At 38.6% G+C, this 25,764-nt stretch overlaps 2 protein-coding genes across 2 annotated transcripts in view; one reads left to right on the top strand and one right to left on the bottom strand.

Moving 5' to 3' along the window:
- The window catches only part of med27 (mediator complex subunit 27), a 110,121-nt gene extending 87,748 nt beyond the window's left edge, over window positions 1-22,373 (bottom strand). Inside the window, exons 1-2 of the mRNA XM_036579393.1 lie at window positions 22,171-22,373; window positions 20,605-20,749 (exon numbers count right to left, since the gene is read on the bottom strand). Of these exons, the coding sequence (XP_036435286.1) occupies window positions 20,605-20,749; window positions 22,171-22,373 (348 nt within the window). The remainder of the gene's footprint in view (window positions 1-20,604; window positions 20,750-22,170) is intronic.
- A 694-nt stretch (window positions 22,374-23,067) lies between these two features.
- Window positions 23,068-25,764, top strand: part of ntng2a (netrin g2a) — a 96,993-nt gene continuing 94,296 nt past the window's right edge. The window contains exons 1-2 of the mRNA XM_036579392.1: window positions 23,068-23,598; window positions 24,495-25,060. Coding sequence (XP_036435285.1) covers window positions 24,824-25,060 — 237 coding nt within the window. The 5' untranslated portion in view covers window positions 23,068-23,598; window positions 24,495-24,823. The remainder of the gene's footprint in view (window positions 23,599-24,494; window positions 25,061-25,764) is intronic.

The following is a 25,764-nucleotide window of genomic DNA, read 5'->3' as shown; positions in this document are numbered from 1 at the left end:
GTTAATTAATTTTTAAATATCAGGCGAGGATCTGGAGGTCCAGGGTGTTTTCCGCATCCGATTCTCATAAATCAGGGATATGGGGGAAACGCAAATGACACCAGGCATATTCCTTCTCCGGAAACTCATTTGGATTTAAACAAGTTTGCAGCCGCCGTGATTGAACAAGGGGAGCGAGGTGTGTGACAGTGCAGCGGCGTTTTAATAAGATCCAAAACCTGCGCTGGACGCTGATGAAATTACAGCCAGAGAGAGATCAGCCCCCCTCCCTCCTGTATTATCAGAACATTTCTTACCACAATCTGGTGGCCAGACATTCAAAACACACATCACTTACATCATCAGTCCAAAGGAGCCTCGGATGTGTAAGGAACGTCTCGGCGATGCCAAGAAAATAAAAGGAGTTAGCAGTTTAACTGCTTTGGAAATGAACTGCTAAAGACTCTTCTCTTCAGAAAATTAATTAAACTGCAGCTTTTAGTGAAACGTTATGCAGAACAACATGTGCTTCATTAGCTGATCACACATACATTACTCCTCTACTGTCTGATAAACACTGACAGCTGGGAAAAGAGAGCATTAAAGATAAACACTCAAAGATCTACACATATACACACCCAAAACTGAGTCTTAGACATGATCTAAGAAATGATCTGAAAAGCTATTTATCTGGGCAGTGAGAATGTATTTGCTCAAAAAATGTCCAAATAAATACAAATAAACCACACACTGTGATTTCAAGCGTCAGTTTAACCATTTCCAAACCTCTCCTTGACGAAGCCCACTACAGCATATCCCACACATAGGCTATACTTGGGCGGCCCATCCCCAAATACAGTGCCCTCCACAAATATGGGCACCCCTGATAAACATGAGCAAAACAGGCTGTAAAATCATTTGTTACTGCGTATGTTTTTTTATCTTTCAAGCAAAATATTAACAAATACCCAACCTAAATATTATCAAATGAATACCGTTTTTTTTTCAAATCTGTATGTGCCACAATTTGTAACACACATGCTTATAAAATGGAGGAAAAAAAATCTAACTACATACTTTATGGTTATTATCAATAATATCAATCAGTCAAAAAGAGGTCCCACTTATTGATTCGTTGATAAACTCAAACTTCTTCTTTTTTTTTTTTTGATTGTCCAGGATGTGTAACCTAAGGTCACGTTGCCAAGTTATCTGACCAAGGGGGAGAATGTATATACTGAAGTGGAGGGGACCAAGAGGTGATACTTGAGGGACACCGATAGCCTCAGTTTACTGTATTGTTATATACTATTTTAACTGGCAAAATAAACTTACTTCTGAGATAAAGTGTTTTTTATCCCTTTTCACATTCATAAAATGCCATTTCTGTCTGTTTTAGAGATCTTTCAGTTTTTGTACTGTGCTTTTTATTTTTTTAATAATGTTGATGAAATCGATATCAATGGAAATGTGCATGATTTGCAAAACTGGAAGAGAACTGGTTCCTCTTCATAGGTGAGCAAGCAAGGTCAGCATTTAAAAGAGTTTTATTGTGTTTAAATGCACTTTTATTATGGCGGTTGTACAACACTTTTTGATATCCAGACAGCTGTACTTGTGCTTTATGTTTCAACATCACTTTCTTTGTGGACAGTAGAGCTGAAGGATTCGAGAAACATGTACCTGCAATTTTTCTGACCAGTAACATGACTGTGATTTAAATTGCAATTATTTTATCAAAAACAAAGTCCAGGCCTGTTATTTCTAAGAAGACCAGCACATACACTTCTTCTTAGGCTTGAAGGCTAAACACAACATACCCGACTGCCAGTTAGCCAATGGGTTTGGTTGCTTCTGACCAGTTCAACTCACCTACAGGCAGCTCACTAGCTCTGTGTTGAACATGTAAACTTTCTGACTTAAAACTTGTTATGGATAATGTAGGCTACAATTCAAATCTCTTACGATTTGGAAACAATCAGCCCTAGTGGAGAAGTATGAACAGTTTTCACAGCAGGGGGTCTCATCTCTTTCCTTTCACCCCTCATTGCTCACCAGCAGCCCAACACAGAGTCGCAATAGTCGTGTCCTACACTGTTAGAAATAAAGGTTCTGTGCATTTTTCATTCATCAAGGTACAAACAATGTAAATGTACCCTCAAAGCTACAACAGTGGTTTTAAGGTCCAGTTGCGAACCTTAAATAAGTTTTATCAGGTGAAAAGTTCGTATTTGTACTTTTTCATAACCTAATGTTCTAAAACAGAACAATAAAATAAAAAGGCTGGAGACGAGACGGGGGGTGTGGAGGCAATACAGCTTAGAAAATATCATTTCAATGGATTATGGTACAGTTATGTTCCCTGACTAAAGCTACTGGGATGTACCCTTGAGGGTACCACCCCAGCGACAAGAGGGGTACTGCCCCTTTATTTCTGAGAGTGTCATTAACCTGATGATAGTTACTTTGCATAATGGCCACTAGGGGACTTATCCACACACATATGTGCACATACACACATTCCCTCACACAAATGCAAAAACACTTAAAAGCTTTAGTGGCACATTTAATCAAAGGGCACCAAACGTGTTTGTTTCATCTCAATCTGATGAGCACGCACGCACACACACACACACACACACACACACACACACACACACACACACACAGGCACTTAAATAAGCAGTTTCAGATAAAATGTCCACTATCACAAAAATAATAATGTAGAGAAGACGTTCTGAAAGCTCCTGCTCTGTCCTCGGCTCTTTTTAATGAAGAATTAGCAGGCCGTTTGGCTTTAAACTCAGCCTTGTCTTGTCTGCCGACTAATAAGGGATCCGAGCTCGCAAAGTTACAACATCAAACATTTTTCCTCCGAGCAGCGCATTTTCAAAAGGTCGGCATTTACTTCCTCTATGTGTTATTTTTCTTCGCACCCCCCTCGTCCCTCTCCCTTTGCGCCGAGCTGATCTTAAGGCAGAGCGACCTATTAGTCCTGCCTGGCACAGCGTTCGCCGGCCATGTGCTCCATCATTAACTGCGGGGCTGAAACATGTTGCCACGGCGAGCGTGCTGCTCTCTGATGTGGACGTGGGCACTGCGTTTGAGCCTCACCATTTGTTTGCTCTGACAGCTTCATTCAGCACATGATTAAAGCCTACAAACAGCCACATGACTCTTTTTTAACACAATTTTTACAGTAGGAGAAAACCCATTAGCTCGTGGTCCACTCCCCATGGGACCTTTGATTAGTTTTAACCAGAAGCTGTAGTAAATTATACTACAACCATAAATGATAAGGCTGTATAAATGTTATTCAGTTATTTGTTAACAGTCACTTAGTAGCCTGACTGATACTTCTACATCTGTTTGCTCTCTGAACTCCTGCCAAGACCATCACAGGCCCAAAAATGAAATAGGTCTTGATTTAAAGTGATAGTATGTAAATTTTCTTGTTACCAAAAAATAGATCAGCAAAGACACGTTTGATGAGAAAATTCCTTCTTTGCTTCTATTTTATTTTTTCAGTTTTTTGGCATAATTTGAAAATAAATGTTACCCTTTACATTGTGTGTAAATTTCATGATTAATGGGCCAAAAGAAACAGCCAAAAATGACTTGGAAAAACTCTGGTTCCATTGACTTACATTAAAAGTATAGTATATTTTTCCTTCTCCTGTAAAGTCACCATTTTGGAGATACGAGGTTTGTTTCCGACAACAGCGATACACTTTTATTTATACTTACGCTTATTGTATTTTTATTTATACTTTTATCTTGTTCATTTAAATTTTAATTGGTATTAATATATCACCTTTTCTGCTTCTCTTGCTTTTATTTGTTGCATTTTTATTATTTGTTCATTTATTTTTTATTACCTTTTTCTCTTCATCCTCTGCTGTTTTACTTTTTACTTATTGTGAAGCAGTTTGAGCTGCATTTTTAATGTATAAAAGGCGCTGTATAAAAAATATTATTATTATTATTATTACTACTACTACTACTACTTGCGCTATGAGGCTAACGTAGCTAACAAGTAACAGAACTTAACGCCTCACCAATTAGCACTGTTCAAATTTCATGTCTAATTACATGGTGTTATCCATAATAATAGACAAAAACATATCACAAACAGTACATTTTGAAGCAGTTACGTTACTTTGACATGTAAAACATGTTACATCTCAAAAAAGACAAATCTGCATACATTATTATTCACAAGAAAACGCAAGAATAGGAATTAAAATCACACATTTTGTTGTTAATCTGCACTTACTGACCCGAGCCAAATAAACTCACATGCTCACTCAAAAAAAATCACAGTGCGTCCAGCAATAAAATGTGGACCAATGTGGACATACAGATACTGTAACTACTCTGACAGTGGAACATGTTTAAGGGGCTGTCACTGAATTCTCAGGAGGGTTAAACAGGAGTAATGTTGGTCAGTGTTCTTCAACTACGATATCCACAACACACAGAAGGGCTTAGTGTGAAATAATGAGATGTAATTTATGATAACAATAAATATCATATTGACTTCCTCTAAATGACATTGCCCAAGAAAAACACAGAAAAGCATATTGTGACATAAGGCTGAAAGAGCTGCTATGTTTTATTATAGCCTACATCGTCAACAAAGTTGTCTGAGCATGTTTTAAGAGGGGAAATATAACCTAATAACTGATAACTGATGTTCTGAACTGCAGCTCCCACAGGATGCATACATGACAGCGAACCACAACTAAGAGGAAGTCTGGCACACTACGTTCAGTGAGACTCGAGCTGGAAAAAATTATATTCTCATCTTCTTGGCAAAAAAGGGCTGGACCTCATCTTACAAAGAATAATCACAGATTAAATCACAGTCACAATAATGGTGAGAAAAACTGCAAATACATGTTTTCCCCAAACTGTACTGTAACATACTGTCATATTACTCACCCCTAATAGGAGAAGTGGGAGCTCGTATCTACATTAACTCTGTACAGAACCAAACTTCAGACAACAAACATGCCTCGACTGATCAACTACCTTTGGGGTAAATGGGGAAATTGTGAAAATTATTGTTTTGTTTTTTTTGAAACAATCATTTAGAAAGTTTGAAAAACATTTATGGTGATAAGTGATTAAAATTAAAAATTTTGACCAAAACTGAAATTCAAGATGCACCAAAAAATAAAAAAAAGAGTTCTTTTATATATAATTTATGTGTAATATATATATATATATATAACTTATAATTTATAAATCATTTGCTGCTTTATTTATGCTTTGGAATTAACGTAATAATGCTGACCCCATTCTGGGAAAGAGAACTGAGAGAACATGAGGACTAATTTCATTTTAAACAGCGTGCTGTAGCTAATTGTAGAGCACCTTCATTGTATTAACGGAAAACATCTCACTTTTTAATATGTAAAGCATGTAGAACTGCATAGCAGGCTGAAATGTTTCTGCTCAGCACGCAAATCCCTTTAGTGTCAGTCATTCAGAGAAGAAACAGCCATAAACCTCAGCAGTACCTAATAAACATGCGTTTGCTGTAACAACTTTCAAAACGAGAGTAAAAAAGCTTATTACCAGAAGATATTGAGTTACTCAGTGTTATTTATGTGATTTCCATTAAAGATCTTCATTAAATCTAAAAGTTGAGCGCAGCTGCAGTGGCCTGTGTTTGAGCATTTCACTGTTGAGCCGCTGCTGTTTGAATGTGTCTGTGCTGACCAGCGCAGGAGAACGTCGGACACAAACATTTTTAATCACTACTTTTCATTAGATTTTGACACGTAATTGCAGCTCTATTTAATCTTTTGCTTATTCGACCAAAAGTTTTTGATTTTAATCGCCACAGGAACATTTTTCAAATCTTAAGGCAGAGTGACCTATCCGAATATCCAAACAGTCCAAATTCCTATGCGTCCTTAGTGGCAATGGAAAACTGCTGGTCATTTTGACAGTGATTAAGGAGACAGTAACACTCACCAACGCACACTCTCGTGCAAAAAAAATCGATCACTGACTCTGACTCTTCTTTCTGTAAAAGGCTGTCTGCATGTTTACCCACAAGATTTCAACATTTGAAGAAATCAAGTTGAAAAGCTATCCCATATTAACTAACTGTATCTATTTGTTTAATTCTTGCTAATTCACTGACTAAAGATGTGTTGTTAAGACCATTAAAAGCTTAATGCTTTGCCATATTAGGCTGGCCTAATTTTTTTGCACAGCAGTGTACACCCTCACACAAAAACAAAGGGAAACAAAGATGCTTCCAATTTGCGCATAATGAAAACCAGCTTCCTTCAAACTGCAGCAAAAGCCCAACATCCAGAGTCCATTCTCCTTAGTGACCGCACCGCTTCCACTAGAAACACTTTGCACAGTCCATGTTTCAGAGCAGGATCAAACGTTTCAGTGATTCAGGTCTAAGAGTGTTCATACAGCAAAAGTGATGAAGAATAAAATGTTAATGTATCAGTGAAAGTGTTTCCTCTCATGCTCAGGTAAATTGCCACCTTACTGATTTTGCCCAAGAAGGACTAATTGCAAGGCCTTCATCTCCGCACTCATTAGCTGTGTGCCTGTACAGGCCAGTTGGCTGTTAAGAAGGAAACGTGGGCCGCCTTTGGCAATATGACCTTGAAAGGGCAAATCAAGACTCAAGGTTTCTGGAGAAAAAGCAGCGCTGGACAGTGTTTCAGCTGGAGTCTGTAACAAGCGAAACATGCACTCAATCCTAGGAATCCTGAACAGGAAAAAAAAAACGCACTCCGAGACAAACTGCTAAAGTATTTACCTACACACCAAATGTTTAGACCATCTGTTCTGTTTCTATGAGTATGCGAGAGCAAGCAGAAGAACATCAAACACAACTGCGCCCCATAATTAAGATTCTGATGTAAAACACTCAAAACGTCTCCTTAATGCCGCCTAGACAAACCGATTTTGTAGATTTTGAGGAAAATCTTAAAGTGATATCTTGGTGTCTGCCTGAAAAGACATAGTAAGAGATCCATTAAAGGGCCAATATCATAAGAAATTTCATTTTCCTTCATTTTCTTTTTTCAAAAATAAGTATGATGTAGTGTGTAAAAACGTTTTAGAACATACTATTCACTCCCCAGTCCATATATAAAAACTGAACCCCATTTGAATTCATTATTTTGTGAAAAAAAAAAAAATGTACATATATCAAACTATTCAGCCCACAGCAGTTTAGCCCCACCCGCTCACACTAAAGTTATAAGGCATGTTTTAGGCTAGGCTGTTTTTGAGGCGCAATACAAAGCAGCCAATCAGGACAGAGCACATTTACATATATCAGCCTTAAAGGTACAGTAACAAAACCAGCCTGTTTCATTCTAAGGGCTAAGGTTGGACAATAATCACGTCAATTTCTTCATTAAAAATCATGCCTGCTTTTAGTATATAAAACTGACATAAACTTCATAAGACAACCTCAGCAGAACAAAATCAAATATAGAAAAGTGAAGGATATGGGCCCTTTAAAACATGCCTGGATCAGCTGCAATCGCGATCGCTTTGATCAGATCATGACATTCCTAATAACATCGATTAAAAGTTCAGAATATACACTTTGAAAAGAATTTCTGTACTTGGCTGCACAATATGAACGCAAAATGCGCTATTGTTGGATATCACGATTATAATATGACAAGTTTTATATTATTATTACAATAGTGTGCCTCTGACTGGAAAACAGCAAAAAACACAAAACTGCACACGAAACACACCATCCACTGACGCAAAATAAAAACAATAGCTACTTACATCAGAACTGCAAGCAGAGTTTCATACATTGGGAGACTGAACAAGGACACGCACAGCGCCACTGATGTTAAGGACTGATCTTATGAAGCATCAAAGATAATTTGATCGCCAACGACACCCCTTGTGGACAATTTAGCGAGTTTTAGAGTTCCATGAGGTACTTCAGTCTAAACACCGTCAGGATTTTCTCAACAGCTTTTCTGAATGGTGTCGGGAGTCAGGCCACAAACACAAATAAACATTCCTTTAAAAGCTCTTTATGATGATGCAGGGTTGTTGTGACAGCAGCCATCACTGCTTCATACATTTCATTCTTCTAAGCATTTTACACTGAGAGTGAGAACAATCCTCATGTTTCAAGCATTTTTACAGGCTAATAGTTCAGGACAGGTGCTGTGTGTGAGGGTTTTTTTGCAATAATGATTAAACTATGATTTACCCTCTGGGCCCACTTTGTTTCAATCATTTAGGAGTGAGAAATAACTAACACCAAATTGCATAAAAATGCTTTTATCGTCACCTGCATTGAATAGCCAACTAATGATCAGAAGGAAAACCCTCAGGGTCTTCTAGGCCTTATTTTTTTACTCAACAGAATCATGCTGGTATTTAAAGTCTGTCAGTATTAAAGTACTACTCTTGTTTCACTGTTAAGTTTTAGGTGGAAACAAGAGAGTTCATTTTTCCCAGTGGAAAAGTACTTTGATTTTGTGACCAAAAAAACATCTCTCTTAGTAGGGGTGGGCAATATGGCGATATTTTATTGTTATTGTGATAAATCATGTGACAGTCCACTTTTCTGAGCATACCAGGGTATGTAACAGTTATAACAACAGTCATACTTTAACAATTTCAAATGGTATACTGGATGAACAGATATACCACCACTAGTACCTGGGCAATATGTAACATTAATTAGCATTAGGGGTGGGCAATATGACAATAGTATTATAATTATCGTGATCATTTATGTCACAATATGCTTTTCTGGACACCGTCAGTACTTAAAGGACACTGACTTAATTCAAGTTTCATTATAAAGTGAACATAATTAGGCCGTTTAATTAGATATAGTGCAGTGCAGTTTGTAAAACATTGACTAAAATCACTGTAGTTTATTATTATTATTATTATTATTATTATTACAGTGTTTTTTTATATGTGGTGCTACTGGTTCTTTAACCTATTAAATCTCAGAAAAAGTAAATATCGTAATGCATAGGGCTGGACAATATGACAATTTATATAGTTACCGCGATAAATAATGTCACAATACAATATGCTTTTCTGAACATATTGTGTGTATCCGCAGTACTTGTGAAACACTGAGCAACTGCATGTTTCATCATAAAGAGAGCAAAATTAGTTACGTTTAACTGGATTTAGTGCTACACAGTATGTAAAATATTGAATAAAAATCATTGCATCTATAGTTTTTATTAGACTTTTTTTTTTTTTGGTTATTTATTCTCTGTTACAACCGATCAGATGTCTGAAAAAGTAAATACTGTATATTGTAAATATGTCAGGTATCATGAAATTTTTGGAAGTGTTCCAATATTATATTTTTGCCATATCACCCACTTTCAGTGATGCTTATTATGTATCGTGAAAATGTCTTGAAGTATCTTGATATAACATTTCTGCCATATCGCCCACCCCTAACTCCAAGCCTTCTGGAAGTCTTAGATACGTCAGGACAGCCTCATCAATGGGTTGTCAGAAACGGAAAACAGTGCCAGCAGCTCTATATCAGAACTCTCTACTGAAAGAGACACTGTGAAACTGCTGCAAGGTAAAATACATGCTAATGTCTGTCCCAAGCTTCAAGTAAAATACGGAATGTCTTTTAGAAGCTTCAAACGTCTGTGTTTAATCTTCAACTACCATCTAGAATGACTACAGGTGTCCCCGCCGGCCACCAGAGGAAAGGAGATTCCGGTCTTAACTTCTACACTCTCCAAACCAGGAGACCCTCAGACTTTCCCACGCTCAACAGGACATGACAGTGATAGTCTGGCTTGTCCCACAATTCACCTGCGCTCAGCAGCCCCTGCCAAGGCAACCAGCGGGAGCCGCCTGGCAGTAACGGCCGCCGGGCTAACAGCCTGATGTCTTCCCCGTGCACAGGAGCACAGATAAGCAGCTACTTAACCGTCTCAGTGCTCCCCGACGGCTGCGATTCACAGCTGGCTGCGAGCTGTGAGCGTTAATCACAGCGTTAGCTTCCATTAAGCACTCGCTCCCGCGCAGCCCGGCCGTAATTGACAATGATTTAGTGGCTTCCCCGTCAAGCACCAGAGACATGGCAGGAGAAGCACTGATAAAAAAGACAGAGGAAGATTTTTATCTGGAAGGAAGCTATCATTACTATACAGCAAAGAGCAGTGTGATCCGTTATGGTTGCTTTTAGCAAGACTGCCTGGTTTCCAACGTGGTGGAACATTTTGGAAAGAAAACTCAAATGACAACGGTAATAGCCCGAATGTACTTTCAGACCAACTTGTCCAACTGTTTTTTCTCCTAAAAGAGTTCCATGTAATACCAAAAATGGTTCTATGGCTTGTAACTATAGCATTTTTAAAATTTTTTAAAAGAAAATGGACAGATCTGATCCCAAAATCTGATAAAACGATCTGAAAAACGGAACTCCTCAAAACAAACCTGCAGTGAGAACGACATCAGCAGTAAATCAGACTTATTAGACCAAGAAATGGTGAAAAGGTGTTACTGAGGAACATATAAAGCCTTCCACACGCTAACCTGATCATCTGAGTGATGGCGTTGGTTTTATTCCTTTCCTGAAGCTGAAAAGATTTTGGATTAAACTTAAACATGAAAAAAGACAAACAAAACAAACAGACAGACTTGTACTGTCTCTGAGGTAACATGTTAGCTAGTTAGCTTTTCTTAACTTAGCTGCTAATCAGTCAGATCAAACAGGACTACAGCGCTCATATTCACAATCAAAACATTGATGTAATGCACTCATATATGAGACTTTGTACTGTTTGCATTGTTTCATGAAAGTTTTCTGAAAGATCTTGTGTAAAATATGACTAGTCCTCCTCAGCATCGAACACACTGTGACTCGCACCAGTGTTAGCATTAGCATTAGCTCAACTGAAGGGACAGCTTTTGTCGGTAAAGCTTCCTACTTAATAGACATGAAATCTACCACTTTAATACCATCTGATTAAACAATTTCCCTGGTCTGTGTAATGCAGACATGGTTTTCAAAATCTATTTTTTTTTCTTTAAACTGGCCTACATTCATATTTTGTTGGTTTTCAATGTTTATCTTCACTGAACATCTTGTAAAGCCGATTTTATTTTTGAATGAAATGTTTCAGATATTCTCTGCTTCTAAATTTTGCACTACTGAACTTCATAGTCTGTTAGCACAAGTGCTACTGATGCTCCCAGGTAAACTGAGCTGAAAGTCCGACAGACAGTAACTAAAGGAGGCAGAACAACTAGAACAAGGCTAAACAATTTGGCAAACATACAACAGGCTAAATCACAGCTAACAGGCTAAACCGCTCTTCCACTGACATTCATTGTTAAGCACTGAATGGAAGTATTTACTTAAATATTTACTACAAACTTGCAATATAAGAAGTAAAGAATATGTTACGTGAATGTCTTATACATCTCAAATGTCTGTTTTTGTTAGTTCTGTCTTAAGTAGTACTAAAAAGGGACGTACAACACCGTTAGCTTAGTGCTAAACACACAGAGGCTGCTAGTGAAAATTAGCATTATTGTTGCTCGCAGTTATTTTGCTGAGCAAAAACTACTTATAAAGCTATGGACTGTGCATAAAAACACTACTATATTGTGGTATATCCATTATTATATGATAAGAAATTAAAAGGTTCATTAATTAAATGTGCAATGTGCATTCTACATTTATAACCTATATATAGGTTTTTATATATATATATATATATATATATATATATATATATATATATATATATATATACACATACATACATACATACATACATATATATATATATATATATATATATATATACACACACACACACAAACACACTATATATATATATATATATATATATATATATATATATATATATATATATATATATATATATATATATATATATATATATAAACTACTAATAATAAAATTAATTAACTATTGTTTGTAAGTTCAGACCATACCTTCAACATGGTGGTATTATGAAGGAAGACTGATTGAGGGAGGGGGGAGAACTCTGAGAACTTGGGCTGGAACTCTAGGCAGCTTCTGCCTGTAGCTAGAAGGAGGACTGATGCAGGACTGAGGAACAGGGAGGAGATGGGGTGGCGGAGGGGATTGAACACTTTGTCACAGGAATGGAAAGGGAGGATGTGAATTTATAGGACGTTAGATTGGAAGAAGGAGGGGTTTCAGGCATGATCCTCCCCACAAAACTTTAGTTATAACTACATAAAGCAGATGTGTTGTACCATGTTTTATGTTGTTGTCGTTTCATAAATGAATAAGCCACTTGAGGTCGTACCTTACGGCGATTTTAATCACATTAAAATCTTAGGCACAACGTAAAGCTCTAAAGGCTTATTGCTTTAACAGTTTCCCCACAGAACATGCAAGTTATATAAAATAAAAAAACAACATGGTTTCTTAATTTGAATGGTCTGTTTAGTCTGTTTCTTACTTTCATATCATATTTATTACATTTTTTATATATTTTTTGTGCAGACTACTAGATAACACTATTACTATTATCATTGATAATAATAATAATAATCATAATAATAATAAAAATAATAACCTACTAGAAGAACTATTTTTTGAATTGCAAAGAACCATTAAAAGGTGTCATAGACACTGTTGTGATGAAACATGTCTATCCAGAACAGTAGCTTCACAGAGAAAGAAAAAACATTCTTAGCTTTAAGCCAAAGCAATTGCAGAGCAGTATGTTTGCTCCATTTACCATTAAATTTGAACACACTGTAAAGGACAACTGGCATTTTCAAATCCTTTAATGACGGAAATGGAGAAACAGGGTTTTGTTCTGATAGTGATATAACCATTGCCTTTCCTAAAGAGTCCCTTTTGTAAGAGGAAGTAATAGGGATTCTGTTTTGCTCCAGCTATTACTGCAATTACAGTATTAAAACATCCACTGTAGGAAAGACTTCCTAAAACCTAAAAGACGCTGTTGTGAGGAAAGAGGAGTGGAATCATCTTGAGACGGCCATGATCACATAACATTAAAGGCAGAGGAGAAAAAATAAAAACGCATGTCCCTGTTTAATAAAACAGGGGCCTGGAGTAGGAAGAGACCTTGAGAGTTCTCCTCCCGACTACATCAGGCGGCGCGCGTGTGATGTTGATTGGCAGGTGGTAGCCGAGGGCTGAACATGCTTCTCTGTAATGAAATGTTTATTCACCCGCTCACAAATCCAATCGAGCCGCTCAGTCAGCTAGTAATTCCTGACCAGATTATGCATCATTCACTTTGAAAAATGCAACCTCGGATTTCTGAAGTCTTCAGGACAGTTGAGGTAGTCCTGACTCTAAAACCGTTTCTGGATACGAGTGCTTTGAGGGGCGGAGACCAGACCGGCAGACTGGGATTCAGTTTCATTAGAGATAAATAGAGCAAATATGTGAATAAGTGATCCTCAAAGATCCAGCAAACGCTTCACTCTGAAATGAATACTTCTGGATCAGACTAATCTTTTTTAATATTTCTTGGTCTTTACAGGTGTGACCTCTTTCCTGGGTAAATTCCAGAGGCTCACCTCGAACAGTCCCAGGTGAACAGGTGCCGTTCCCACTCTGTGAAAACAGCTGCTGCCCAAACGCAGGCCTTTCAAACGCTCCTCCAGTGCATTAATGGAGCCCTTTTTTTCGCATGGCAGGAACGTCTCACATCGATTGTGTTTACATTAGTGTGTGTTGCCGCAGTCAGGCCCAGCGCGAGCGTCGATATTCCTGCAGAGCGTCTCGGCTCCATGCCCACATCCGCCTCCACAGTGTCCAGCCCAGTCGCTCCTAATCCTGCCTTAAAGCTCTGCTGCTCTGGGCCTTGACCCTGGGGTGTGGGAAACTAGCCTGGACCCACTACAGAGGAGAGGAGACGAGGGGGAGGGGCTTCCACTCCTCCTATAATGGTCTCAGTGTACACATCCTGAGCTAAAGGTTTGGGCACTCCTGGTCAAATTACACATTTTAGTGATTCCCTAAGTAAAAAAAAAGCTTTCTACAGAGACACAGACTTAAATGTGGCATTTTTCTGCTTTTTAATGAACAATCTGAATTTATTTGCTGAGTTATAAATATTGAAAAAAATAAACAAACGCAAAATGTGCTGTAACTTTTGCACAGGCCATATTTTATGTTTTGTTTCATATCAGCAGCCCTAATATGTTAAATTCAGCAAAAAACAGTAATTGTGTTTTAAAATGTGTCATTAAAATGTGTCGCTATCATATACAGTTGTATGCAAAAGTTTGGGTGCCCCTGCTCAAATGTCATGGTTTTTTTTTTCTTCATAATTCTAGGTTAAAATAAGTTAACACATCCTCTACAGAGAACACAGTTCTTGACATTTTAATGCACAGATATTGTTTATTTTTGTAAATGAGCTCTGTTCTGATTGGCTGCTCTGTGTTGTGCCTTATTCAAAACGAAGTCCTGAAACGCTCCTTATAATGTCAGTGTGCGTGGGCGGAGCTAAACTGTTGTATGCTGAATAGGCAGGGTAAATGAAAATGTGATGGTTTGCTGTGCTAAAGTAGCAAAGAACTTTCATCATATACAGTACATAATATCATTAAAAGACTCCAAATCCAGAGAAAGGAGAATCCAGAGAAATCTCTGAATGCAAGGGAAAATGCCAAAAATTAGTTGGGATCTTCAGGCCTCAGGTGGCACTGCATTAAACACAGACATGATTCTGTAGTGTAAATCACTGCATGGGCTCAGAAACACTTCTGAAAACCGCTGTCTGTGAACACAGCTCATTGCTGCATCCACAAAAGCAAGTAAAAACTCTGCCATGCGAAGAAGAAACCACGTATAAACATGATCCAGAAACGCTGCCACCTTCTCTGGGCCCAAGCTCATTTAAGATGGACTGAGGCAAAGTGGAAAAGTGCCCTGTGGCTCACAAATCAAAGTTTGAAATCTTTTTTGAAAACATGGACACTTCGCACAGTTCAAAAGGCCAGCATTCGTGATGGTTTGGAGATGCATTAGTGCACATGGCATGGGTGATCTGCACATCTGTGAAGGCACCATTAATGCTGAACAATATATACAGGTTTTGGAGCAACATATGCTGTCATCCAGATGATGTCTTTTTCAGGGAAGTCTTTGCTTATGTCAGCAAGACAATGCCAAACCACATTCTGCATGTATTACAACAGGCTCTACAGTAAAAGAGTGTGCTAAGCTGGTCTGCCTGCAGTCCACACATCACCCACCCATCATTAGGTGCTTTATAAAAACGACAAAGGAGACCCTGAACTGTTGAGCAGCTGAAACCCATATTGTGCAAGAATGAAAAATGTTTCACTTTAAAACTACAGCAGTGTCTACTCAGTTTCCAAACACTTACAGAGTGTTGTTAAAAGAAGTGATGCAAGACAGTAGGAAACATGCCCCAGTCCCAACTTCTTTAAACCACTTTGCTGGCATCAAATTCAAAATGGGCATATATGTTTCAAAAAACAATAAAATTTCTCAGTTTCAACATTTGATATGTTGTCTTTGTATTGTTTTCAATTAAACAAGGGTTCATTGATTTGCACATCAATGCATGTATCTGCCTTGTGATAGACTGGCAACCTGTCCAGGGAACATCATTGCATTCTGTTCTTATTTACATTTTTCACAGCGTCACAACTATGTTGAAAACAGGGGTTGTACTACTAACCCTTACTTAAAAAAGTAATGATAATTAAATTTGTCCATAATTCCATGATTTGGGCCTTTTAAGCACTGTACTTTTATAATGTTGAAAGTTTAACAAACTGAAAGTGGAAACAAACATATTGACAACACATTTTTAAACACCCCTTATTTCTGCTGTATCGAAAAAAGCATCAAATCAAGACGCCTCTATATCATGTTGAATTTAATTATGAATTATTCAATTCTTCTGCATTATAGTCATTACACATTTATCAAGTATCAAGTTATCTGCTTCAAGATTTGATCACCAGTATCCACACACAAGGCATAATTTAATTATCAGTTTATCTCATATAGCTTTGTGTTATTCAGCTTTCTTGATATTATGGAATGATCTACAGCTGTGTTTATCATCACAGACATGACTAAAATATTAATGATTCCAAACATGTGAAGAAGCTTGTAACAAAAAAAGCGCCCAACAAGTAAAGGTCAGAATGCCTGTACAGACGTTGGCCTCTTTCATATTGCACAGAATAATGTATATGAAATCAAATCAATTCCACAATGTCTATTGACAATATTTGTTATGGTGATTAATTATACAACAACACATTTTTCTTAGCATATTATGAACATAATTGTTACAGACAGGGCATTACAGTCCTGTGTGTTTGGATTTAGTGTAGCGTAATGTGTTAAAAAGTTTAACAATAATAATTTTATTTTTTAAATAGTTTATATAGAGTTTAAATAGTTTTTATAGAGTTTTTTTAAATAGTACTTTTAAATGTAGCACTACTGGGACTTTATCTGCTCCAACATATAAAACCTCACAAAACCTAAATACTGTGATGCACATCACAAAAATGTATTAAAGTACTGTGATGTTATATATTTGCCATATCGCTTATTATTATGTAAAAGCTCTAAACGAAGTGCGCTATGATTTCTCATTAGGCTGAGTGGGATTTTTGGTGTTTTGTAAAGTCTGTCCAACGTCCCAGCAGAGCACACCTATGAAGAAGCATGGACAAGTCAACTGCATTCGTGAGGTGAAATGTCTTTTAAAAAGCAGTCAACCACAACCGCAGGGTGAAAAATCCTCTCTAAGTGGGTGATCCGGTTCTCAATACACGTCTAAAGTCTGGAATGTACGTCTGTATTTATTCTGCTGTTTTAACCTCGAGCAGCGTCTTATCTGAACCCCGAAACGATACAACAAAAAGTGTCAGCCTGCTTTAGCGTTAAAGAGGCAAGCGAGCCGGTGGGTGTGGATGGGAAAGCAGCTAAACAAGAGCTAAGCGCACCTGTCAGCGCGCAGGCCGCGCAGACTGATCAATGAACTGACAACCGCTATTGATCCAACACTTTCATCCCAGTCATTCCATATCAGCTCAGCCAAGCCGTGACACCCTGCACTGTTTCATCTACGTAGAACGTAAAGGTTCATCCCGATGCGCCGCACGTCCGTCCCCACTACTGTACAAAACACAAGGAAAAATACGCTTAAAGACTCAACAGCAAAGTCAGTTAAACAGCTGCAGTTTCCCAAACATGCTTGTTTCGCGAGCCTCTGCAATCAATCGCGATGCCTCTGAATCCACCTGAGCACAAGACATCAAAGACGAGCCGAATAAAAGGCAGCCATCCTTTAGCGAAATTTACAGCAAGAATAGCAAATCCTGTTGAAAGGCACTCAGAGCACAACAGTACTGATGATCAAAGCAGGCCAAGCACTTGGCTGTAATGGATATTGGGAAAATGTTGATACTGCGTTAAGAAGGTCCACATCTGTTGAGTCTCAAGTATGTGCTCTCTGGGGTAGGTGCCATCTGCGTGCAATCAGGAGGATTGTCTCAAGGACCTAATATTAATCCAAACACTTAGAACACAATTTTCCTGGATTTCTCAGCTATTCCAATGGATTTCTGAAGGGAACACATGCCATCTTAGGAAGATTTAGGAAAATATGTAAAACAAGCCTGCAAACCTGAGGAAAACTTAACACTTGACTGATGAATAAAGCTAATTAAAGGGGAAATCCACAGATTTTTTTTCAAATTTCTGCATAATTCAATGATTGAGATTTAAATAAAGATATTCATAGTCGCTGGATGTGATGAAATCCAATGGTGGTGATAAAAAACAGATCTTGTGATGTTTACAGCCATTTTATTCACTATCTAAAACCACCAGTGAGCCTATACAGCCTTCTGAGGTTTTATATGTAATAATGGGAAATTACCAGAAAATCTGAATAAAATACATTTTCTTTGGGGACTATTTCTCCTTAGAACACCCTTCAAGTACCTCTCCACCCTAAATGCATTTTTTAAAAAAAGGGGTGGGTTAGCTGGCATCAGTAACTTTCTGTGAGGGAGCTTTCAGAGGCATTAAACCCTTCAGACGTCTGGTTCCTATCACCACCACTGTGAACAATTCTGACTTTAGTCAGTTTCTCCTGAATGGAGCATTTCACATCAGACCATTTTGAACGAGTTTGTTTACATTTTTAATCATTTTTAGTTTGTTTTTCCTGGATGTAGTAACTTTTAATGTTGTCAGTATTTACCCCAACACACCTTTTACAAGACGCAGGGGAGGAAAAAAAATCGAATAAATTAACAGAGCAAAAATCCCCAAATACCCCTACCATGTCACAGTTCCACTTCTCCCTAATGCGTACTTATAATATCCATAAGAAAGTTATCCCAACCATGATTAAATTTCCCTTGAAAATTACTCACATTAGCTATCACCCTTTCCATTAAAGCTGTTTGATCTTAGCAATTTATCATATTTTTTATGATTTTAATGAATTATGCAGAAATTTTTTTAAATCTGTGGAATGCCCCTTTAATACAAAACAAAACCAAAGGGTAAAAAAAAAACGGCTCTAAAAGCATAACACTTCAGTTTAACTTCGATGACCATTACCTGGGAAATTTTTTATGCATAAAAAAACACTATGCGGAAGATTCAGCTGCCTCACAGTGAATATCTCCAAAAGAACTCACTGCAATTAATCTGAAGTAGTGCTCAGAGGTGATTCATTCAGTGGTGTGGAGCATATAAGTGGCATTGTCCAGAACCTAATTCCCCTTATAAGCAATTTAAACTTCTTTATGAGCAGCTGTGAGGCACATTTGCGTTTAAATCATCATGACAAAGTTTACAGTTTGTTGTACAGTTTTTTTTACCTTTGCTTTTAAAAAAAGTGAATTTATTATATTGGTGATCAAAATTATCTCGATCTTAATCCTGGATTTCTTACAGCTTCACAGCACAAACATCACTGTGAAAGGGGAAAATTCAATATCATTCTGAACACTAATGATATGACTAAAGTGAATATTGATATTTTCATACTAGTAATATGGCACCTGTCAGTTCATTCTGGTAACTGTCTATATTGAGTACGATACTGCCGATGTAAAGGCAATGGCAATTAAAGTGGTCGCATGCAAGCCTTTACGTCAGAGGTGCCCATCCCTAGTACTAGCAATCTACCACCATTCAGAGTTTCATTCCAACACACTTGCCTCTAATATGCAGAGGCTCCTTGATTAAGAGAAGGAGTGTTAGAACACCAGGATTTTAAGGCCTTGTTTACATGTGGCACTGACATCCAATCACCATCATCCGATCGTAGCAACTGGATCATCCCATCAAAACATGGTGCGTTTACACTCTCCTTATTCAAATATGGATCAGATCACATTTCCCTGAATGTCTAAATCAGGCTGGTGTGGTGCTGGTGCAGAACAGGTGGAGACTATGCCATGTTCAATTTCCTTAATAACACATTTTACATTCGGGATGCAGAACATTACATGCGTTTTCTTAGTTACAGAGAAAGAAAAGATAGTAAAACAAGCACCTTTCACTTAGTAGCCACAACTGCAGCATAGGTGACAGAAGTGGAGGGAGAACTGTGTATGTCCTTTACAGGTGGCATAATTGCTTTTCAGCTTTCACATCTGTACACTACACATTCAGACAGGGTAAATACAGTCATATGCAAAATTTGAAGACCCCTGTATTTGGCTGATTTTCTAAGGGAAAATAACTTAACACATCCTCTACAGCACATGTGTCAGGCTCCAGTCCTCGCAGGCCAAAACAGTGCAGACTCTGGCACAGTGCCTCAGTAAACAGACCTGATTCAGCTCATTAGCTAATTAGCAGGGACTTCATGAAGTGAATTCAGAGTGTTAGAAGAGAGTAAACGCTGCCCTTCACAGCACTTTGGCCCCCAAATTGACATGCCTGCTCTACAGGCACACTTTATTATGGTATTTTCTGCTATTTTTAGTGCATAACTACTATTTACTTCTACATAAATAAATAACATTTATTTTCTGAGTTTAACATATTGGAAAAAAAATATATACAATATGATAACTTTTGCACAGGCCACATTTTGTTTTTTTGCCAAATATGTTAAAATCAGCAAATAAAGAGTAATTGTGCATTAATGTGTGCAGACGTGTGCTCTATGTAGAGGATGTGTTAACTTATTTTTACTTAGAAAATCAATAAAAGGTGTCGTTTGATCAGTATCGCTCGAATGACTGTAACTGGGCGCATTTTTATGAGTATGCAAGGTTCAATTCTCTCTGCTCTGACACACCTGATTCCACTCACGAAGGGTCTGATAATTCACTGATGAGCTGCACTAACCACTTGTTCATGCCTCCATTAATTGGGAAAAGTGATATATCCATGTTTAAATGATCCTTATTAGAAAGTGGGCCATAACTGACATCACTCATTACTGCACTTCCATCACTTCAAATGAATGTCATTATCATTGTTATTATCAAGACTACTCAAATTTCACAGGTCTAAAACAGTAACATCAACCTTTAGCTCAGTGTGCTGCTCCCTATGGAAAATGCTACACCACTGAACACTTCTCTTACCTTGTTGGACCATTTGTAAGCCTGGAGAAGCTGGCTGTACAGAGGGGTTTTGTCTTGCACCGGATCTAAGCTCAGTAGGCCACTGTTGTGTAAGGGATGGCTCTCTGATGGCCTTCCAACCAGATTGCTGAGTCGCTCCAACTCACTGAAAACAAGACAGAGGAGAATTTTTATTTAATCTAACGTATTACATAACCAGAAACGCTTCCTACATGTGAATAATATTTAGATAAAATATTCTGACACATATTCCTTAATGAGCACTGATTAACTGCATACATGATACGTTTGGAAGTAACTATTATAAATGGCTACACAAGTAATATAGAAGAAAATTACAAACGCTTCCCTCACATAGATCATAATCATCTTACACATGCTTCAAAATAATGGTTCACTGCTAAACTTAAGAAGCAAACTTCAGGCGGCAAAGAGTTTTGGCTGATCAACTACATTTGCTGTAAAGGGGATACAAACCAGCCATTTAATGAGGATGTGCTGAAAAGTACATGCATGACATGTTTAGCTCAGTTACTATTACAAATGGCTACATGGGAAATGTAATGTTAAATGCATGAAATCACTGATCAGCCATAACATTAAAACCACCTTCTTATTTCTACATTCATTGTCCATTTTATCAGCTCCACTTACTAAATAGGTGCACTTTGTAGCTCTACAATTACAGACTGTAGTCCATCTGTTTCTCTGCATACTTTGTTAGCCCCCTTTTAGCCTGTTCTTCAGTTGTCAGAACCCCCATAGAACTCCCACAGAGAAGGTATCATTTGGGTGGTCTATCACTCTCAGCACTGCAGTGACACTGACGTGGTAGTGGCGTGTTAGTGTGTGTTGTGCTGGTACGAGTGGATCAGACACAGCAGTGCTGTTGGAGTTTTTAAACACCTCAGTGTCATTGCTGAACTGAGAATAGTCCACCAACCAAAAATATCCAGCCAGCACCGTCCTGTGGGCAGCAACCTGTGACCACTGTTGAGACTACAGGATGATTAACACAAACTGTGCAGCAACAGACGAGCTATTTTCCCTGACTTTACTTCTACAAGGTGTACCAGCAACGGAGTTAGCAAATGAGTGGACAAAGCGTTTAAGCAGCACTGCTGTGTCTGATTCATTCGTCCCACCACAACACACACTAACACACCACCACCACGTCAGTGTTACTGCAGTGCTGAGAATGATCCACCACCCAAATAGTACCTGCTCTGCAGTGGTCCTGACCATTGAGGAACAGTTTGAAAGGGGGCTGACGAAAAGATGGACTACAGTCTGTAATTGTAGAACTACAAAGTGCACCAATATGGTTAGTGTAGCTGATAAAATGGACAATGAGCTCAGAAACAAGGTGGTGGTTTTAATGTTGATCGGTGTAAATACAATAGTGAATTAGCGTTAGCTACTCTGCTCCGCGTTAGAGCAAGACACCGATCTGTAAGATAATTGAAATATGCAATAAGGAAAGTAAGTGTACTGGACAGCAGATGAATCTTTAGTTAGTCAGTTAGTCCAGATGCGCTTTGTTGCTCTGACTGCTGGTCAACTCACGTCAAGTCGCGGTTCACTGACTGCAAATTGTCCTGAAATTCGGTGATAAACACCTTTTCTCGTCCTTCGAGGGTTTCCTTATTCTTCATTCCATCTTTCAGCGAGTCGAAAACTCTGGTCACACTGGACCTAAGAGCCTGAATAGCGTTAATCGCTTGAGAAAAAGCTTCTAAATTCACACCAACGTTCATAACATCCGCCATGATTTCGCCGACTGTGAGAGCCGGCGCGCAAGTGACGTCAATACTTAGAGGCATCCATGGGATTTGTAGTTTTAACATGAGCTGCCGCCCGGAGAGGTTTAAGTGATTTTTTTTTCATTTGGAAATTCGTGAATATTAAATTACTAATGAAAAATCCGTTTCTGGTCATGTGCTTAGCCTAAGTATTCGTATGTTTATGTCAGCAACCACTCAACTCAGGAAGTAATAGACCCAGTAGTAGATAAGCAGTGATATAAATATAAATATTAAGAACCAGCATCAGCTGCGAACATGAGAACAGCGCTAATTTCGCGCATACATTTTTTTTTAATAAATTATTGCCAAAGCTGCAGCTGTGTTAGCAGAGTTTTCCCTATGTCACTTCAAATTTTCCCCCACTAAAAATGCTAGTATCCTTGACCTGATCAGTTGATTAATAAGAAAATAAATGTCTGTAAATAAATATAAAATGAATTGAAATAATTATTTTTTCAGTCCACTGGGCCAGGACACAGCCTAAAGCCTTTTAGTCTTTACATAAAGCAGCATAGAGCAAATATCACTGCATTTATTTGAGTTTACGTTCATATTTCATGAACCTTCCCTCCCAGGTGCTCCAGCCTCCGTCATGTGACCGCCGTCCTGCCCCTTTAAGCAGGGCGGGCTGCCTGATCTCCTCCTGGGACGCTTATATGCTCCAAGCAGGCACATAAACTTTATCACTAAGCCCAGGTAGGCTGGAGGCGGTGGGACCGCAAAGAGCCAGAGTTCTTAAAAAAAGCCTGAAAAAAACAACACAAATAGGAAAAAGCGCCGCAAAAGAGACGAGACACTTAATAAACGAGGCTGCCGAGTAAGAGCGTCAGATAGCGGTGCTGAGCAGAGAGAGAGATTGGGAGATAAGATCCAGATCACGGAGGAGGAGAGAAGACAGGAGGACGGCGAGGGATGGGTGGGATGCTGATGGGTGAAGCATTCAGGACGGAGAGCTGAAGGAACGAAAGCCGGAACGAAAGACATTACTGAAGGACGAGGCTGGAACTTCAACAAAAAAGAGAAAGAAAGCAAAAAAGTAGCGAAGCGTTTGAGGAAGGGAAAAAAAAATTAGCCTAGCCATGCGCGAGCTCCCCGGCTGAAGTGCTGGACGGAGAGGGACGATGGTTTGTGCGAAGTTGGGGTGGATGAGAGGCGAGATGGCGGGGTGGCAGGACGAGCAAGACTCGGGGTAAGTAACGTTAAAGTTAATGTGAAGTTCATTTGCTGCTTTTATTGCCTCATAACTTCTGATAGAGCCGTCTGGGCGGGCTGCAAAACGCATTAGCCCACTTTTTAAAATGTTTAAAAGCAGGCGAGGCGCATTCTTTCATAGCTAATTGAGTTGAATGTAAAGTACGGCGGGGATGTGAAAGTTTCATGAGTTGCTTTGATTTTAAATTCTGAATTTGAGTTGCTTGAGGCTACAAACCCTCCTCAGATAACCGCATAAGTAAGACGAGGCTGAAGTTGGTTTATTTGCTAGCTTCTTTTTTCGAATTTTCCCGTTCCACCTTAAATGGTGCAGCAGTTCCATTCTGGCGCCTCAGAATGTGCGGCGTCACAACGTAGCTGCTGCACCATTTAAGGTGGAACGGGAAAATAAAAAAAAACAAGCTGATTTCAGCTTCGTTTGAATAAGTTCATATTTGTACACGAGGCATAGGAAAGACTAAAATATGGAGGAACTTTTATTTTTTGATTTTTTGAACTTATTAATGCTCATTATAGTACACTATAGTCACAGTAAATGTAGTTATAATGAGAGAAATTAGTGGAAGAATTGTTCTCCATTTTTAATCCCCACAAGCTTGTTATCTTTTATTTTGCTTTTGCCTGTCAAATTGTCAGCTATTTGTCAGAGCAGATTTCTATGCTCTTGAGTATTATTTTCCTATTTCTGTGAGTTTCCTCTTATATCTAAAGATAGCAAAGCGTTTGAGATTCGTCCTGTTTAGCTGAGCCACATGGGAATATCACCACACACCGTTTTAGTTTCTTCTATCTTTAATGCAACCCAATACATAAAAAGGCAAATTGTAGTGCCTGCACGCTTCCTCACGTTTCATCTTTTTTCTAATTTCTTAGACAGAAAATCAAGGATGAAAGCCGCTAATGATCAAAGCCACCGCACATCTACAGCATGAGGAGGACCTGTGGACTTTGCTGCCGTCCACACGAGGAGATATTCACCTGAACCTCAACTGCGATGTCGCCGTAGGTTGATAAGATCTGTTCACACTGAGAAAAACTTTTTAAGTGATTTCACGTTCAGTTTCCGTCACCGGCCACTTCGTCCAGAAAGGAGAAGGTGAACGCGGAAAACGGATGGTCAAGATCCCGAACGATGAGAGGAGCCCAACGTCCATGCTGATATTGCCCGCACGCTGTCCAGCTGTGGCACCGCTTGCCTTTCCATGCCCGCGGTCGTACCCAGTGCCATGCTCTTACAGGCGTCCCTCTTCCTCCACTGTGTCCTCTTGACTCTTGGCCAGTACGACATATGTAAGTCGCTGGTCAGCACAGACGATGGACCCACATGGGAGTTTTACGCCTGCCAGCCCAGACCCATGCCCATGAAGGACTACATGCAGATCAGAGTGGACCCCCCAGATATCACCTGCGGGAATCCGCCCGAAAGATTCTGCACTTTGGTAGGTGTGAGTTCTTTTTGGTGGTCAGCACTCGGGGTCAGCAACCCTGTTTTATACCTTGTTTAACTCCTTAAATCTGCAGGCTTATTATTCAGTTATTAATCTTAGAACTAACTACTTGGAAACTAATATGTAGGTTATGAGAGTTGAAGTTTAGGGGTTAATGTACAAGTTATGACCTTTTTATTTGTAATTTCATAACTTTTTAAACAGCACAATCCAGTATAAATGTGTTTTCTGGGGATATGCAGTTATATAATGCAGCGATGGGGTTGCTCTCACCAACAGGTGCTGCTTACCATGGACTGTGCCTAATTCTTAAATGAATTGTAAATCAAATGCATTTAATGCGAAAATGAGTCCGCTGGAAAACATTAACAAGAGGCATAATGCTGCTACATATTAAAGCAAAGAGAATGAACTTAACATACGCCAGGCTGTAGGCTTATTCATGTAGGTAATTAGCCATAATAAAAGCAGAATGTGTTGCACAAACCTGTATAAAAGTGTTTTAGAGACTGTTTTTCCAGAGATTTTTTTGAATAGAGATTTTTTTTTTATTTCAGAAGCTCCTAGGCATGTTATACCACTATCCATGTAACACCGTACATCATCCTTAAGGTCCTCAAGGTCCTTAAAATCCTTAAAATAGCTTATTATGCTGCACTACATTCATATATTTGTACCTTTTTTATTTAAGACAG

The sequence above is a fragment of the Colossoma macropomum genome, unplaced genomic scaffold (genome assembly GCF_904425465.1).
Source record: "Colossoma macropomum unplaced genomic scaffold, Colossoma_macropomum, whole genome shotgun sequence".
Lineage (NCBI taxonomy): Eukaryota > Metazoa > Chordata > Actinopteri > Characiformes > Serrasalmidae > Colossoma > Colossoma macropomum.
This window is presented reverse-complemented; position numbering and strand designations above follow the sequence as displayed.